At 40.4% G+C, this 19,143-nt stretch overlaps 1 protein-coding gene across 6 annotated transcripts in view; it reads right to left on the bottom strand.

Moving 5' to 3' along the window:
• Positions 1-9,696: 9,696 nt before the first annotated feature.
• LOC141089114 (dehydrogenase/reductase SDR family member 4-like) overlaps positions 9,697-19,143 on the bottom strand; it is a 44,385-nt gene continuing 34,938 nt past the window's right edge. For all 6 annotated transcript variants that reach the window (XM_073575408.1, XM_073575411.1, XM_073575407.1 and 3 more), the window contains exons 7-9: positions 17,942-18,076; positions 16,441-16,496; positions 9,697-10,057 (exon numbers count right to left, since the gene is read on the bottom strand). In XM_073575408.1, coding sequence (XP_073431509.1) covers positions 9,943-10,057; positions 16,441-16,496; positions 17,942-18,076 — 306 coding nt within the window. In that variant the 3' untranslated portion in view covers positions 9,697-9,942. The remainder of the gene's footprint in view (positions 10,058-16,440; positions 16,497-17,941; positions 18,077-19,143) is intronic.

Genomic DNA, 19,143 nt, shown 5'->3' with positions numbered 1-19,143 from the left:
TACGGGCCTTTCGGGGGGCTGTGCCGGCCTGCCAGGGGGTCTGTGCAGGCTCCGGTGGTCTGTGCCGGCCTGCCGGTGGTCTGTGCACGCTCCGGGGGGCTGTGCCGGCCTGCCGGGGGGCTGTGCCGGCCTGCCGGGGGGCTGTGCCGGCCTGCCGGGGGGCTGTGCAGGCTCCGGGGGGCTGTGCCGGCCTGCCGGGGGGCTGTGCCGGCCTGCCGGTGGTCTGTGCAGGCTCCGGGGGTCTGTGCAGGCATCGTCCGATGGGACTACAAGTCCCATCGGGCGATGCCTGCTACCATGACAGTGATTGACACATTAGCCAATGATGGGACAGTAGTAGTCCCATCATCCGGCTAATGTGTTAAATGTAAAAAAAAATAAAAAAATAAAAAAATTACATGCTACATACATACAACATGCATACTACATACATGCTACATTCATACTACATACTACATACATGCTACATTCATACTACATAAATACTACATGCAACATACATACTACATATATACTACATGCATGCTACATACATACTGCATGCTACATACATACCACATATATACTACATACATACTACATGCATGCTACATGCATGCTACATGCTACATACATAACACATATATACTACATGCATGCTACATACATACTACATACTACATATATACTACATGCATGCTACATACTACATGCTACATACATACTACATATATACTACATGCATGCTACATACATACTGCATGCTACATGCATGCTACATACATACTACATACATACTACATGCTACATACATACTACATATATACTACATACATACTACATACATACTACATGCATGCTACATGCATGCTACATACATACCACATACATAACACATATATACTACATGCATGCTACATACATACTACATGCTACATGCATGCTACATACATACTACATGCATGCTACATACATACTACATGCTACATACATACTACATATATACTACATGCATGCTACATACATACTACATGCTACATACATACTACATATATACTACATGCATGCTACATACTACATGCTACATACATACTACATATATACTACATGCATGCTACATACATACTACATGCATGCTACATACATACTACATGCTACATACATACCACATACATACTATATATATACTACATGCATGCTACATACATACTGCATGCTACATGCATGCTACATACATACTACATACATACTACATGCTACATACATACCACATATATACTACATACATACAATACATTCATACAATACATACATAGACATACAGTACATATAACATAGAGTAACATACTTACCAATACTTGTCACATTGTTCCCCGAAGCCATTGTCTTTTCCGGAATAAATATTAACATAACAAACCACAAAAATACTCACCCACGATCCGAAGCAGTCCACGAGTGTGTCCCACGACGATCTTGGGTAGAGAACTGCAGCATCAGATGATGCTGCCGTTCTCTACGGGCTGCAGGAATCCAATGACGGAAGGTAGGTATCCTTCCGCACTGTATTCCTCCGCCACTTAAAAAAAAAAAAAGTCCCTAGTCTCACTTTATGCCATTGCTGTGTGGGAAATTCCAAAAATTTGGCTGAAATAGATAAATTACTGGAGGAATCTTGTGCTAAGGCAAAATTATGCTTATCTGCGGAAATATTTCAATCAATTGATGGTCAGTTGGAAAAACACATAGACCAATGGACTAAAGATATCCAGGCCAAACAAACTGAGAAATTATTAAGAGATCAAAGAGATTTTTCGGATGGGAGAGTTTATAAATGGCGGAGAAACTATACCAGAGAAGAGAACCGTGAACGTTCTATTTCCCTCTCCTCCAATCCTGCTACGGGAGACAATTCTGGTGCCTCCTCTTCCGCCTCTGTAGTTGTTTCAACTATATCGACACCGAAAAGAAAAAGGGAACCTCGTTATATATCAACTAAACGGACCTTCAGACACTCCCCTGAAAATCACAGGAACAATTTGAAGGTGATTAATTTGAGTTCACATATGTTTTCTGATAGTGAAATTGAGGTACTTAACAAAGGCCTTATGTTTTGTCCTACAGCACATTTTGATAAATTTACTGCAATAAAAGATTTGAATTTGTTTGCTAGGAAACTTATCTTTAAACGACATTTCCATAATGAAAAAACATTACAATTATTTCCTACAGAGGCGGAACAGGAGGCATTAGGTATCCTGGATGAATTAGCGCAGGAGCACAATGACCAAGTGGGAGGTAAGATTCCTGAATCCATCCGTCCTAAGTCACAAAGATTTCCCCCCTTGTCAGCCTATCCAATTATTGATACATTTGTAAAAACTGTGAGTAGGGAATTTGATAAGATACCACGTTTCCCCTACACAGAAAATCTTAATAAAAAACAAAAACTTATTTTAAAAAAATTACAAAAAATACCAGATGTGGTATATAAACCGGCTGACAAGGGGGGTAATTTAGTTATATGGCCCACAGAGTTGTATGAGAGAGAGGCCTTTCGACAGCTAAAGGATGAACTGTGCTACAAAAAATTAACCTACAACCCATTAGATAAATTTCGGACAGAATTAATGGGTATATTAAAGGAAGCATTTGAGATGGGTACCATTTCTAAGGATTTATTTAATGCGTTGCAGATGTCAGAACCAATGGTGTCCACACTATACTTATTACCTAAGATTCATAAAAATCAACTAACTCCCCCTGGTAGACCCATCATATCCAGATGTGGGAATTATCTGGAGAACATAAATAAATTTGTGGACTCTAGGCTACAACCGTTGGTAGAGGAACTTCCATCATTTATTAAGGACACAAATGAGTTCCTTAAAAAAGTGGATGGATTGCATATTGGAAATGACACTATATTAGTGTCATGTGATGTGGAATCACTGTATACGAATATCCGCCATTCTGATGGTATTCAAGCTGTTGAATACTTCCTACGCTCATCAACTGTGCCTCGCTCTATGCGACAATTTGTGATGGATTTACTTGAATTTTCCCTTTCGCATAATTTCTTCTTATTTAAAGGGTCCTTCTACCTGCAGCTCCAGGGCACTGCGATGGGCGCATCTTTTGTGCCCGCGTACGCAAATTTATTCCTGGGGCTGTGGGAGAGGGACCTTTTTCTTTCTGGATCTGTACCACTTATGGAACATGTCCTAATGTGGGTTCGTTTTATTGATGATGTCTTTTTGATCTGGGATGGGTCATTGGAGCTACTTCATAATTTCATGACGCATCTGAATAAAAACCCTTTGAACATTCATCTGACATATCAATATGACTCACATAAGATGGAATTTTTGGATGTAAACATATGGAGAGGTATGGACAATTGTTTACATACTGATGTATTTCGGAAATCTACATCAGTTAATTCTCTTCTTCATGCGAGTTCTTCGCACCCTCCCGCTATGATACGATCTATCCCAATAGGACAATTTTTAAGACTAAGAAGAATTTGTTCAGATGAGGTAAATTTTGAAAAACAGGCCTTGGATTTGAAACAAAGATTTTTTGAACGTGGATACAGTCACCGATCTATTAAAAAAGCCTACAATCGGGCAAAGAACATTACACGACACCAAGCACTTTATGGTACTAAAACTGTAGAAACAAACCAATTAGTCAGATATATTACTCAATACCATGGTCAAACTGAAATGATGAGAAAATGTCTGACTAAATCATGGGGAATTTTGAAAACTGATCCTATTTTGTCTAATTACATAGGAGACAAACCTAGTATAACATTTAGAAGGTCTAAAAATTTGAGAGATTACCTTGTGAAAAGCCACTATATCTCTAACCCACCTCCTATTACCTTTTTATCAAACGCAAAAATGGAATTGGGTTCTAAACCATGTGGACAATGTGTGGCATGTCCAAACATTAACAGGACATCAAATTTCTCAAATTCGAACAACACTAAGAGCTACTCTTGATACAGTATCCCCAAAAGGCTTGAATGAAAACCTGAGTTTTATTCCTTTCTTGTAAACCAATTAGTTAGTTTTAATCTGTTTATAACTTTATTGCTGCTATTTTACTAATTTTATAATTTTTTTATTATTTTTAGTATTTTATTGGCACGCGGCTATACGTATTCTTACAATCTTCGAACCATATGAAGATGGAAGATGACAAGGGACTTTCTCTTTTTTCTTTTTTATTTATTATTCATTATGATTATATATATTATTCTGTTATATACTCTTATGTATATATATGTCATTTGACATCATGTTTTTTATGTATATACTGATCTATATAACTTTTATATACATATTATAACTGACTATATATTTATATATTTATTTATTATTGATTGATGAATTTTCTAATGAACATATGTGGATATATATAAAGTTTTTTATTGATTATGATGTATATGAAATATATTATTCTCTATTTATATTTTTTATTTTATTATTTATTTCTTATTATATATTTTTTATTATCATATAATGGATGTATACCTGAATGATTTAAGTATATCATATGATTTTTAATTGTTATGATTGTTATGAATTATGATGTTATTTATTATTTATTATTGTTATGAAATTTTGGATAATTTATTAATTGAGATATTACATATTATACATTTATGATGATATATTTATTATATTTATTTCCTATATCATTCACTATATATGCTATTTTTCATTATTTACAATATTTACTTTATTATTTGTTATTAATATGATTTTTTTATTTTATTTTTTTATTATATTATTTTATTATTTTTCTTCTTTATTTTATTTTTTATTATTCTTTATTATTTATTATTTTTTATTCCTTATTATCCATCATTATTTAATATTTCTTTATTAATTTTTCCTTTTATCTTGTTTTTTTATTTATCTATTTTCTATTATTTTTCTATATATTTTTGTGTTATTATTATTTATTTATCTATAACCCTTTGTCCCTATTCAAATTAGTAAATACTACATGGTTCCCATTAGCCATTTTAAAAACATATATCATACTGCCTTGTATTAATACATTCAATGCCGCTCTGCTGTCATATCATGCATTCCGGTGGCGCGCGTGCGCACTCTGTGTCCTGGGGTCCGGGCTGCTGCGTCCTCGTGGCCTTGGTTACGTCGGGCTGTATGCCCGTGCGTTCCGGTCACGTGGTCTGGCGCTCGGGCTTCTGGTCCTCCTGACTGCGCATGCGCCGCAACCACACCGGAATTGCTGATATCGGCGCCATTATTTGAATAAAAACCTTCAGACTTACAATGTAGCTAACCCCTGATGAAGGATTAACTCCGAAACGTGCGTCGGGGAGCACAATTGTGGGACGTGCTGGACCTCAAAGGTATACTTATTTTTGCATTTTCATTCAAAGCAATCTTATTCCTAGCGATAATTGCACAGCAATGTAGTGTAGTCCTTGTTGCACACTGCACTTCAGCAAGCAGTGGTTTTATTTAAACCTCATATTTGTGCACGGCACTTTATATACTACACCACTTCAGCTTTGTATAGCAATCCTTTGCAATTCTTCCTCCTTCCCTTTTTTTTTTTTTTTGCACTGGCACACTGCACTTTAGTAAGCAGTGTTTTTTATATAAGTTGATTCACTTTACACCATTCACTGTCCCTGTGACCATTATTTGTTACAAATTTTCACTATATTAATTGATTTTTTTTTTTTTTTAAAATACACTGATTTTTCTCACAATATTATACAATTTCATTAAGAGGAATTTATCATTCTTTCATTTTTTTACTTTTAATAATATAAAAATTTTTTTTTTTAGGAATATTAAAATATATATGAATGTATATGTAAATACCATATAATTGGTCCAAGCTATATAATAATTCTTTTATATTGTGTAAAATTGTCCCACTTGTGCTTAACGTTTTTTATATATTAATTTTATGGTATTTTATACCACCATCTATGTATTATTAATAAAGGTATCTATTAAGATTATATCTTGTCTGGTCTTCTCTTGTCCACGGGTCCTCTTCGGTATTTTCTTGTTTTGTTGTTTACAACTAGTGGGTTCACCACGTACCTTCATTGAACACTGGTGGTAGTACATTTAAACAATATAGCACTTATTACTATGACTATTATTTAAAGTGTGTATATACACTCACTGGCCACTTTATTAGGTACACCTGTCCAACTGTGTGTTAAGACTTAATTTCTAATCAGCCAATCACATGGCGGCAACTCAGTGCATTTAGGCATGTAGACATGGTCAAGACAATCTCCTGCAGTTCAAACCGAGCATCAGTATGGGGAAAGGTGATTTGAGTGCCTTTGAACGTGGCATGATTGTTGGTGCCAGAAGGGCTGGTCTGAGAATTTCAGAAACTGCTGATCTACTGGGATTTTCACGCACAACCATCTCTAGGGTTTACAGAGAATGGTCCGAAAAAGAAAAAAAATCCAGTGAGCGGCAGTTCTGTGGCCGGAAATGCCATGTTGATGCCAGAGGTCAGAGGAGAATGGGCAGACTGGTTCGAGCTGATAGAAAGGCAACAGTGACTCAAATTGCCACCCGTTACAACCAAGGTAGGCAGAAGAGCATCTCTGAACGCACAGTGCGTCGAACTTTGAGGCAGATGGGCTACAGCAGCAGAAGACCACACTGGGTACCACTCCTCTCAGCTAAGAACAGGAAACTGAGGCTACAATTTGCACAAGCTCATCGAAATTGGACAGTAGAAGATTGGAAAAACGTTGCCTGGTCTGATGAGTCTCGATTTCTGCTGCGACATTCGGATGGTAGGGTCAGAATTTGGCGTAAACAACATGAAAGCATGGATCCATCCTGCCTTGTAGTGTCATGGTGTGGGGAATTTTTTCTGGGCACTCTTTGGGCCCCTTGGTACCAATTGAGCATCGTTGCAACGCCACAGCCTACCTGAGTATTGTTGCTGACCATGTCCATCCCTTTATGACCACAATGTACCCAACATCTGATGGCTACTTTCAGCAGGATAATGTGCCATGTCATAAAGCTCGAATCATCTCAGATTGGTTTCTTGAACATGACAATGAGTTTACTGTACTCAAATGGCCTCCTCAGTCACCAGATCTCAATCCAATAGAGCATCTTTGGGATGTGGTGGAACGGGAGATTCGCATCAGGGATGTGCAGCCGACAAATCTGCGCCAACTGTGTGATGCCATCATGTCAATATGGTCCAAAATCTCTGAGGAATGCTTCCAGCACCTTGTTGAATCTCTGCCACGAAGAATTGAGGCAGTTCTGAAGGCAAAAGGGGGTCCAACCCCTTACTAGCATGGTGTACCTAATAAAGTGGCCAGTGAGTGTATATCTTGAATATTCAGTGTTCGTGTGTCTTTTGTCAGGTGTATGGCTTTTTCTGGTCTTTTGCTTCCCTTCCCATGTTCTAGTTTAAAGCTCTCCTTACAAGTGTAGCAAGGCGACTTCCAAATACATGTTTTCCAGTCTTCGTAAGGTGCACCCCATGTCTAGCAAGTAGTCCATCGTAAAGTTAATTCACTCCGTGATCCATAAATCCAAATCGTTGCTGACGGCACCATCGACGTAGCCAGTTGTTCACCTGCAGAATATTATTCCACCTCCTTGTTCCATGGCCATCCACTGGGAGGATGGAAGAGAAGACCACCTGCGCTCCCAGTTCTTTCACTTTCTTGCCTAAGTCTTCAAAGTCTCTGCAGAAGGTTTCCAGATCGTTTCTTGCGGTGTCATTTGTCCCCACATGTAGTAGCAGGAATGGGTAGTCATCTGTAGGTCTGAAGAGTTCTGATATCCTGTCAGACACATCTTTAATTTTTGCACCTGGAAGACACCACATTTCTCTTGAAGTTATATCTGGTCTGCAGATAGCAGCCTCTGTTCCTCTCAACAGGGAATCCCCCATGACCACCACTCTCCGTTTCTTCTTCACACCATTTTTCTTTCTCCATCCAGTATCTTGGTATAGCACACGAAAGAGACCCTTTGCTGTACGTTCGGCTACAATGGGGTGGACCCACATTCTTCTTGGTCTCTTTCCAGCCTGCAACTAAGATAAAAAAATATGGGTTAAGGTCCCGTTACACTAAGCGACGCTACAACGCTCACGAGAACGATGTGACCTGGTAAAGATCGCTGGTATGTCGCTACATGGTCCCTAGTAAGCTGTCAAAACAGGCAGATCTATTAAACTACACAGCAACAATACGGCGATCCGTAACAACCTCGGCAGTCATTGGGACCTTGTCACGCAGCAGCTATTCTGACAACTCCCGCCTTCGTCCCTGAATTCTGCGTCTCCATCGAGGTCGCTCATTGGCAGCAAACACAGCGATGCATGTGGCCAGCGGAACACCAGCGATCAAAAAATGGACAGGACATTCAAGCACGATCAGCGATATCCAGCGGGGGGATGGTCGCCCATATCTGTCACATGTAGCGAGATTGCTGGCGAGGTCGCTGTTGCGTCACAACAGCTGTGATGTTTCAGCGATCTCGCTAGCCATCTCACTATGTATGATGAGGCCTCAAAAACAATATTTTTTACACATAGTGTTGCTTACCTGGAGTCTTTGCTGATTCAGATAATCGAGCAATACTCCCAAAGATTGGAGGCGTTGTGGCCTGCGTAGCCATACATTAGCCATACATTAGTTTCACCATGTTCTTCGCCATGCTGTGTGCTTCGTTGTTCACTACGCTCATTTTCACGGTTACCACTCATGATGATGAAAGTGTGCAGATTCCAAAATGGAGATTGATGAGAAGAGGTTGGACTAGGAAATTACATCACATTTTTTTTTTCTTTTTTGAAGTTTCTCTTTATTTAGCTTACAAAAAAGGCAGACAAATCAGGCTGAAAAACGCAAGCAAAACCGCACAAAAAAATGCATGAAATCAGCATAGAAATTGCATCAAAAAGTACATCAAAACCGCATTCAAAAAAACGCACAAAAACTGCATTAAAACCACATAAAAACTGCAATACAAACACATTGCGTTTTCTGGAAGGAGATGCAGTTTTTGTGCAGAAAATTCTGCACACAAATCTGCAACGTGTGCACATAGCCTTAATCATTCAAAAAATTCCTGTGAAGCACCTGAAGGGTTAATAAACTTCATGAATGTGGTTTTGAGCACCTTGAGGGGTGCAGTTTTTAGAATGGTGTCACTTTTGGGTATTTTCTATCATATAGACCCCTCAAAGTGACTTTAAATGTGATGTGGTACCTAAAAGAAAATGGTGCAAAAATGAGAAATTGCTGGTCAACTTTTAACCCTTATAACTTCCTAACAAAAAAAAATTTTGGTCCAAAATTGTGCTGATGTAAAGTAAACATGTGGGAAATGTTACTTAAGTTTTTTGTGTGCCATATCTGTGATTTAAGGGCATAAAAATTCAAAGTTGGAAAATTGCAAAATTTTCGCCAAATTTCCGTTTTTTTCACAAATAAACGCAAGTTATATGAATGAAATTTTACCACTAACATGAAGTACAATATGTCACGAGAAAACAGTGTCAGAATCACCGGGATCCATGGAAGCGTTCCAGAGTTATTACCTCATAAAGGGACAGTGGTCAGAATTGTAAAAATTGGCCTGGTCATTAACATGCAAACCACCCTTGGGGGTAAAGGGGTTTTAGCATTTTCAGAAGTAAAAGAAAGAACATTGATTCATTTTATTACTTTTATTATTATTCAAATTATACAAAACAGGGACAATAAAGACAAAAGATTGAGTTGGTGAGCATATATTACATGTATATGTGCCTGACATGTTAGGACTTCAATTCTTGGCTTCCTGGCATAGCATGGTCTCACCCTCCTTTTAGCAACTGCAGTATAGGACAATTTTAAATTCATAATACATACAAAATCTAAATATTACCAAAAAGACAGAATAGATTTACATGTGATATTCATAGACGAGATGCCGCCCCTCCAGAAACTACTACAGTTTCCCCGGTGACATATGCAGCATCAGGAGAACAAAGAAAAGACACAATTCCAGCACAATCTTCGGGTTCTCCAATTCTGAAGGAAAAAAAATAAAAGCATGAGCATCTCCAGTAAACAAAGTGCACATACATGTAGAAAAATGTATGCAGACGTCTCAACTGTTACAGACCAGAAAGAGGGACAAGCAATGCAGTACATGAACTGGTAGATTTTTGGCGACGCAACTAGCCACACTCAAAACCACACCCATGTACCATTTCTTTCTATCCTAATGTAATCTGAGGGGGCGGCGGCAGTGAGTGACATTCAACAGACCACTCGGAACATGAGGGCGTAGACCCAAATCCGGGACTGACCCGCTGTATCTGGAAAGGTTGGGACCTCCGGTCCCGAGTGCTGGCGGCAGTGCCGGGTATTGAGACGTGAGACTCGTTCGAGTTTCTCGCAAGTGTAACCCCGACCTTAAACCGATACCTGGGGTGATGAAATCTGTCTTGTGGTTGTTGTTTAATAAAGCAAACCACCAAGATATGTACCCAGTTTTCAAATAAATCATATAAAACGTAACTTTAATAGTATTATTAGGAAAGACAATTTTTATCAATAAAACAATAACAATTATGACTCACAAAGAACGACAACACTAATATTTTTGTCTGTAAAGATATGGGAAGGAGGAAAAAGGGGGGGGATTCACCCTAATATTGGACTGATATCTCCCTACCTGACTGCAGAGGTTGGCACCTTAGACCTGCGCAATGGAGCACCCGCTCGTCAAGGCTATCCCTCCCTCTCCCTAAAAAGAAATATATATAGGGTGTGGCTGCATGTATTGCTATGCGCCCACACACTCCAATCCAAGTGACGGTGCCAGTGCCAGGTATTAACATGCGAGACTCGGCCATATTTCTTACAAGTGTGATCCTGACCTAATAAGGGTATACAGAAAACAGCCAAACAATTACACGGGAAGTATATAGGGAGATAGTTACTCCCATAGAAGATATACCAACACAAATTATATATGTATATGCAGATGCATTCAACCATTTGCATATAATCCACTTGTAATAAGATCAACGTAGCACCCTACTTCTGACAATTTATCATGAGAGGGGGCCCTTTCAATGAGGGTACAGACAAAATAATTCAATCAGATAAGCGATTATACTGGGAGGTATATTAAAGAGTAAAGCCCCCGTTACACACGGCGAGATCGCTAGCGATATCGCTGAAGCGACAACGATTTTGTGACGCAACAGCGACATCGCTAGCGATCTCGCTAAGTGTGACATGCGGAAACGACCGGCTCCCTGCTGCGATGTCTCTGATCGTGCGCGAACGTTCAGGATCATTTTTTGATCGCTGGCGTCACGCTGACCAGCATGCATCACTGTGTTTGACGCCCCTTATCAACGACGAGCGACCTCGCTGGCGACTCCGAACTCATATAGATAGCGCTGAAGGACGCCTATTCAAAGTCTGAATCGCTATTATAGACAGTGTGTGACACTGTACCAACGATTGCCATGGTCGTTAGTGACATCGCTGATCGCTGATGCATCGTTATGAAGATCGGCCTGTATGACTGCTTACTAGCGATGCACAAACGATCTTAGCCAGATCGTATCGTTGTCGGAATCGTTGGTGCGTCGCTACGTGTAACGGTACCCTAAGTATACCGCAGCTAATAAAGAGATTATACAAGTACATATCATATATTGCACATAATCCCCAACATAGTATATACTTATGGTATATACATTAATAACTGGTTAACACATTGCTATTGCACATATCCCTCAGACTGTGTGCAAAGGAGTGTGCTAAGAACCATGGAAAGAAGCCTGGATCATCAGTTATAGGCAGTAAAGGTCCTCTAGGATCCATCAAATGCCTTTCACTGAAGGAAGATAAATTGTCCACATGTGGGATATCACTACGCTCACAAAAAAAAGTGGGTAACAACCTGTGGGGTCCACTTTTTCATGTTACATCTTGGAAAAGTAACAAAATGGGGCCAAAGCTAAATTTTCTGTGTCAAATATAGCGTGGCACTACCGCAGGGTGCGCAAGTAGGTTACCCAGACCAAAGTGAATAATAAAGTAACTTGGCACTCAACTGAATAATGCTTTGCAAATTAGATTTATTTTATAATTTATTGCAGTCCTGGAAACGTTTCGGCCTATTATCGGCCCAAGTAAGGATTCCTATGGGAATACCGCGTCCCACCTGTGTATGCCACCTCCATATCTAAACAAGCTTCATATGGACCCATTTACCTCCTGGACTATACAGCACTAGTTTCAAACAGATTAAGCGTCCATGATACCTCCAAGGAGATTTATACAGTTCTCTATGTATGGTTATATATTCCTTTTTGCAAGGCATTTAAATCAGCATATCCACTCTTATAATAATAGGAGATACCATTTAGATCAACATGACATTCTGAAATCTCCATAGGAATCCTTACTTGGGTACCGGATTAGTATTTTGCGATAGCAGTCGGACTGAGGAAGGCCGATAATAGGCTGAAACGTTTCCAGGACTGCAATAAATTATAAAATAAATCTAATTTGCAAAGGATTATTCAGTTGAGTGCCAAGTTACTTTATTATAAAGCTAAATTTTCATGATTTTTTTTTTAATTTCAATATGACAACCTAACATTATCAAATTCTGTGTACTACCTATGAGTTCAAAATGCTCACTATACCACTGGATAAAATCTTTGAGGTGTAGTTCTCAAAATGAGGTCAGCTGTGGGGTATTTATTTGCTGTTTCATGGTGTCCGCAATCTATTCAGCCAAATTTGTGTTCCAAAATATAATGGTGCTCCTTTCCTTCTGAGCCCTGACACTTGTCCAAACATAGGTTTCTGACTACAGGTGTTGTAGCAGCGCGCTTAGTAAAGAGAGTAACAAATTGTGGGGTCCATTTTCTCATACAATCCCTTGTACAAGTGAAAACATTGAGGATAAACAACATTTTAAAGACAATTTTTTTAACCATTACACTTTGCATTAATTCCTGTCCAGCATCTCAAGGGTTTAAAATTTCATGACAGCAGTTTTGAAGTATTTAAGGGATGCGTTTTTTAAACTGGCATCACTTTCGGAGAGTTTGCAATTTGTAGGCCGCTCAAAGTCCATTTAAATCTGAAAAGGTCCCTAAAGAAACAGATTTTGTACATTTCTTGAAAAATGAAATATTGATGCTAAATTTTTTAAACCTGTCACGCGGATATCATGACAAATAGGAGCTGGATGACCATGGCGCCTGTTTTCACGTACTTCTGCACTGGTTAGAAGTACTTCACCATCATATTAAACTGTGACAATGGTCAGATTTAAAAAAAAAAAATAGCTTGCACATTAAGGTCAAAGTTGGCTTGGTCACTTAGGGGTTAATTCTTTTCAACATTAAGCGATAATATTAATTTTAATATAAAGTATTAATAAGAAAAGTAAATGAGCAGAATTTAGTTTGGCTTGTTGTTTCGGCCCTGTGTAACAGTCACCGTCTCTCATGAGGCTCTTTGGGAAAATAAATTGGATAGCATTGATCTACAGGATAGTCCCATTGGTGGGCACTTAATTTTTCTGAGGGGCCAGATAAGAGACCATGACTGATGGGAAGGGTGGAAACAATAGGCTGAAATAAATTCTGTTCTATATTAATATTAGTTATAATTATATTAATTGTATCACTTAATATTGAGCAGAGTTAAGTATGCCGACATCCTCCTATATACCGTATGAGCCCACACAGCGCCCCCTTGTACCGTAAGAGCCCACATACAGCCCCTACATACAGAATGAACCCCCACGCAGCCCCTCTATAAACAGTCCATAGCTCCCAACCGTCCTGGATTCCACGGGACAGTCCCGTTTTTGCCACGCCCACCCTCTGTCCTGCCCGGGACTATTTTTCCCACACTGCAGGGAGATAAGAGATAAGGAGATAAGCCGCACCCCCCCCCCATGCACCCCATCCTCACCCTCCCAGAGACCCACTGAGTCCGCAGCCCCTCACGGCCAGCAATCACGTTGCTAGGCTGTTCTCTCTTCTGTGCACACAGGACCTGTGATGAAGTCACAGGAGGGGAGGAGTCAGGGGGGGGGTCACAAGATAAGGTTCCTCAGTGTACGAAGGACTCTGCTGTGCTGGTCGTCGAGGTGTGCGCGGAGCCTCTTGTATGGAGCGGAGCAGTGTGTGTACGGGGTGTATGGAGCGGAGCCTTGTGTGCACGAGTTGTATGGAGCGGAGCCGCGTGTGTGGGCGTACGAAACGGAGCCCTGTGTGTAAGAAGTGTATGGAGCTGAGCCGTGTGTGAGCGGAGCAGAACCGCGTGTACTCCATACGGAGTGGACATGCATGTGTACGGAGTGGAACCGCGTGTGTACGAGGTTATGGAACAAAGCCGCATGTGTACAAGGTTTACGGAGTGGAGCCATGTGTGTACAAGGTGTACAGAGCGTGGCTGCGTGTGTACAAGGTGTATGGAGCAGAGCCGCATGTGTACGAGGTTTACGGAGTGGAGCCATGTGTGTGCGTGAGGTGTACGAAGCGGAGCCTTGTGTGTATGAGACATACAAAGCGGAACCGTGTGTGTGTATGAGGTGTGCGGAGCCATGCATGTACAAGGTGTAATGATGGGGAGCATTCATACCTCCCAACCAATCCGGATCCAGCAGGACAGTCCCGATTTTGAGTCTGCCCCACTGCCCCTGTCGGGAGGTTACTTTTCCTGCGGACACAGGAGTACAAGGCGGAACCCCGAGGAGCACTTTAAAATTTGCACGTGACGTTCCACCGGAAGTGACGTGCTGGAAGCTGACCGGAAATTAGGTAATTTCGGGAGGAGATTGTGACGGAACCATGAAGGCACTTCAGGGAATGCTTCAGATCCATCACCGTGTCCTCCTCCGACAGAGCGGACAACAGGATCGCCTTGGACTCGGAGATGTTGGCCATGTGAGCGGATCATGATATGTCCTGCACCAGGAGGCTCAGGTGGGCACTACAATGAGAGCCGGGCTGCTATAGAATCTTTCTCTCTCTCTCATCTTTCTTTCCCCTCTTCCTTTCTTTCTCTCTGTTCTTTCTTTTCCCTTTCTTTTTTGTCTCTGTTCTTTTTTTCTGCCCACTCTTTCTTTCTCTGTTCTTTTTCTTTCTCTCTCCCCATTTCTTTCCCCTCTCTTTTTTTCCCTCTTTCTCTCTTCTTCCTTTCTTTCTCTCTCTTCTTTCTTTGTCTCTCTGTTCTTTATTTCCCTTATTTCTTTTTTTCTCTCTCTGTTCTTTTTTCTGTCCCCTCTTTCTCTCTGTTCTTTCTGTCTCGCTGTTTTCCCTTATTTCGCTTTTTTCTCTTTTCTTTCCCCCTCTTTTTCTCTCTGTTCTTCCTTTCTTTTTTTTTCCTCTCTCTCTGTTCTTTTTTCTGTCACCTCTTTCCTTCTCTCTGTTCTCTCTCTTTGTTCTTTTTTTTGCTCTTTTCTTTGTTTATCTTTCTCTGTTATTTCTTTCTCTATGTGTTCCTTTTTCTCTGTTCTTTCTTTCCCCTCTTTCTTTGTGTTCTTGCTCTCTCTCTGTTCTGTTTTTTCCTCTTTCCCTCTGTTTTTTTCTGTCCCCTCTTTCTTTCTGTTTATTTCTTTCTTTGTTCTTTATTTCCCTCTCTTTCTTTCCCTCTCTGTTATTTCTTTCTCTCTGTTCTTTCTTTTCCTCAGAACCAGTCAGTCAATGTGCCAACAATGCCAGCCACTGTGCCCTCAGTACCAGTCAGTGTGATCAGCAGTGCTAAATAGGTGCGGATGGTTGGGGTGTAGACATGGATGTGACTAGTTGTAAAATGGGTGTGGTCAGGGGCGTGGCCCAAAATTTGCCACGCCGCGTGCGCAGGAGCCTTTGTCCCTCTTTCCCTTCTTCAAAAGTTTAAGTATAACAGTCTGTGCTCCATATAGCCACCTGTATACAGTATGATCCCCCAAATAGCCTATAATGTACAGTAAGCCCCCACATAGCCTCCTAGATACAGCGGGTGAAATAAGTATTGAACTCGGAAATATATTTCTAAAGATGACACTGACATGAAATTCTCACTAGATGTCGGTAACAACCCATCGGATTCACACAGCCAAAGAAATCAAACAATAGATGTCCATAAATTATGTTATGTGCAATAATCAGAAATGATAGGGACAGATGTACTCCATGGGCTGTACTTTGCCCAGTTCTGGGATAGGGGAAAAATGTTTGATCATAGGGGGCCGCACAAATCACTAGAACAAAGGTTGAAAGCCACCCATACTTCTTCACTGAGAGGAGTTTGTTTAGAGTGGCAGCAGAAATGCTTGAACACCATTCTGTACTAACTCAATGGGAGTTGCAAATAGTAGGGTGCATGCTGCAAGTAATACTGTACATTAAAGACTGTACCCTTTCTACTCAAGCCCTTACCTCTTAATGCATAGTCTCGTTTTAATTTCATCCAACAATGATTCATCCTTCCATAACTACAGTAAGAGATATAAAAAAGACAACTTAGTTCTGTACACATATTTCATTATGACCTAGCACCTAGCCTAAAAATATTTTAGTTTTTATTGCTATGTGCACACGTTGCGATTAAGCGTATTTGCTGCGATTTTTGCTGTGAAAACGCTTAAAACACACATACAGAACGCACTCCATGCATTCCTATGGCATTCCACACATGCTGTGCTAATGCTGCGATTTTATCAGCGGAGGAATCGCATCACGGAAAAAAACGCAGCATGCTCATTCTTTTTGCGGAATCGCTGCAATTCCGAAAATTGCCCCAATTCCACACCCATAGGAATGCAGGAGATCCGCTTACTTCCTGCATGTGACTATGTCCACCTTGCACAAAGTGAGCGGCTCATGTGCGGATGGTACCCACGGTGTGGAGGAGAGGAGACTGTCCTCCAGGCCCTGGGTACCATACCCCTGTAAAAAAAAAAAAAAAAAGAATACAAAAATCGGGTTATATTCACCTTCCGGCGTCCAGCGCAGCCTTCCCAGGCCTCTGCGATGCTCCCGTTCTCAGTAATGCCTTGCGGCAAGGACCTGTGATGAGGTATGATCTTGCGAGACAGCTTCAGTATCGCGTGACTTTACGTCATCAAAAGGTCTCGCAAGGTATTACTGGGAACGGAAGCATCGCTGAGGCCCAGGAAGACTGCGCTGGACGCCGGAAGGTGAATATAACCCGATTTTTTATTTTTTATTATTTTTAACATTAGATCTTTTTACTACTGATGCAGCATAGGCGGCCTCAATAGTAAAAAGTTGGTCACACTCGTCAAACACTGTTTGACGAGTGTGACCAACCTGTCAATCACATTCCGAGCGATGCTTCAAATCGCTTGGAAAGTGCTTGAATTTCGCATGCGGAAATCGCGGGGAAAACGCAAAAAAAAGTGCAAAAAGGCACAAAAACGGAGAAAAAGACAAAAAAAAACCTGCACGTTTTTCCTGGGAAGAAGTGCGTTTTTTTCTGCATACGTGGGCACATAGCCTCAGTGTATGGCCAGTAGCATAGTAGCTATCTCCGTCGTTTCCTATACTTGTATATATGTTGGTAGGTATTGCCCAAATAGGCATATATTCTAGACATACAGGCATCTACTGACTCCATGTGTGTGATTAGTAGGTTTTGTTAGGAAAAAAAATTAGCTGTCCCTACTGCACTTAAAAAAACAAAAAAAACAAAAACAAAAACAGATAAAAATAAAAGAAAAAAAAATAATTTTCAAAAGAGCCATAGCAAAAAAATGCATGTAAATATAGTGTAAAGTTTGGGCTACATAGAGAAACATAGCAAAAAACCTGAGATGACTTTGAAGCAGCCACATGAAGTCTGAGCCGATTATCCCAAGTAAAATGATCACTCCCATTCACAATTGTATGCAACCCTCTATAAACTGATTACACTTACAATTGAGCTGAATTTGGTGCGGATGAGGCCTGGAGCAAGACAGTTCACTCTGATGTTCAGTTGTGTTAATTCTGGAGCAAGGGCCTTGGTTAGGCCAAGCAATGCCGTTTTACTGACACTATAGGGACCCAGAGTCTGAGGGGAGAAAAAAAAAATCACAATTTAAAAGAGCAGATGATGAGGAACATAACATGTTCTAAAGATAACCCTTTAGAGATACAGACAGATGAGATACCCTGATGGGCGAGAACTTTTGAATTTCAGGCTCCATATCTCACCATTCACTACGACTTTGAATGTGAGACTACCATCAATTTATAGACAATCATCTTGGCTATCTCATACATAAATTTGCCTTGCAACTATTTAGCATATGATTAGTTATGCAGATTCTTGTCATGTCACTACATTGTTACTGTTTTGCTCCTGGTAGTGGAAAAACCTTTTTCTTCTTATATACTACAATTACAATCTGTTCTCACAGCTGAGTTTCATTAGGTTGATAACCAAGCAAACGGTCACTGGCTCGAATCGAGGAGCAGCCATGAAGGAGATTTCTCAAGAAAAGAGAAACAGCATCATCCAAGTCATCGATAGCGGTCTTTCAGCCAAGAAAATTGCCAAACTGCATCATGTGAATGTCAAGAGTTTGAAGAATATGAAATGCAGTCTGTTCATCCATTCCAAAGCCTAGAGGTGGAAATACATGCAACATATCAACAAGTCAGCTCATTACAAGGTAGTGACAAACACAGCAGAGAAGGTGGCTCGTATGCAGTGGCGTAGCAACTGTTTGTGGCGCCCGGGGCGGTCGAAAAATTTGCCGCCCCTTTGGTCGTTGATAATTCGGAAGCATCCGAAGAGCCCACACTACACTCAAAGATCTAATTTTTAGTCTGCTACTAACTCTGCTATTATTTCTAAATTTCTAGACTTTCAACTTCTTGCAGTTCTCTATATGTATGTATTAGCTTGATGATGCTGGATGAAGACCTAATGGCTTTTTTTAATACTAATTTTTAATAATGTGACAGAAAAAAAACCAGAAAGTACAAATTATTTTGGCGGACAGGGGGCGGACACTGACAGCTTGGGGTCCCTGTGCAAGAAATGTGTCCGGGCCCCCCTCCTTTTATGGCGTCAAAGCTACGTGTGTGTATATATACATATATATATAGATTATTGATGTTATATAGCCACAC

Source organism: Dendrobates tinctorius, unplaced genomic scaffold, assembly GCF_039654945.1.
Source record: "Dendrobates tinctorius isolate UK_male_01 unplaced genomic scaffold, ASM3965494v1 ptg000044l, whole genome shotgun sequence".
In the NCBI taxonomy this organism is placed as follows: domain Eukaryota; kingdom Metazoa; phylum Chordata; class Amphibia; order Anura; family Dendrobatidae; genus Dendrobates; species Dendrobates tinctorius.
This window is presented reverse-complemented; position numbering and strand designations above follow the sequence as displayed.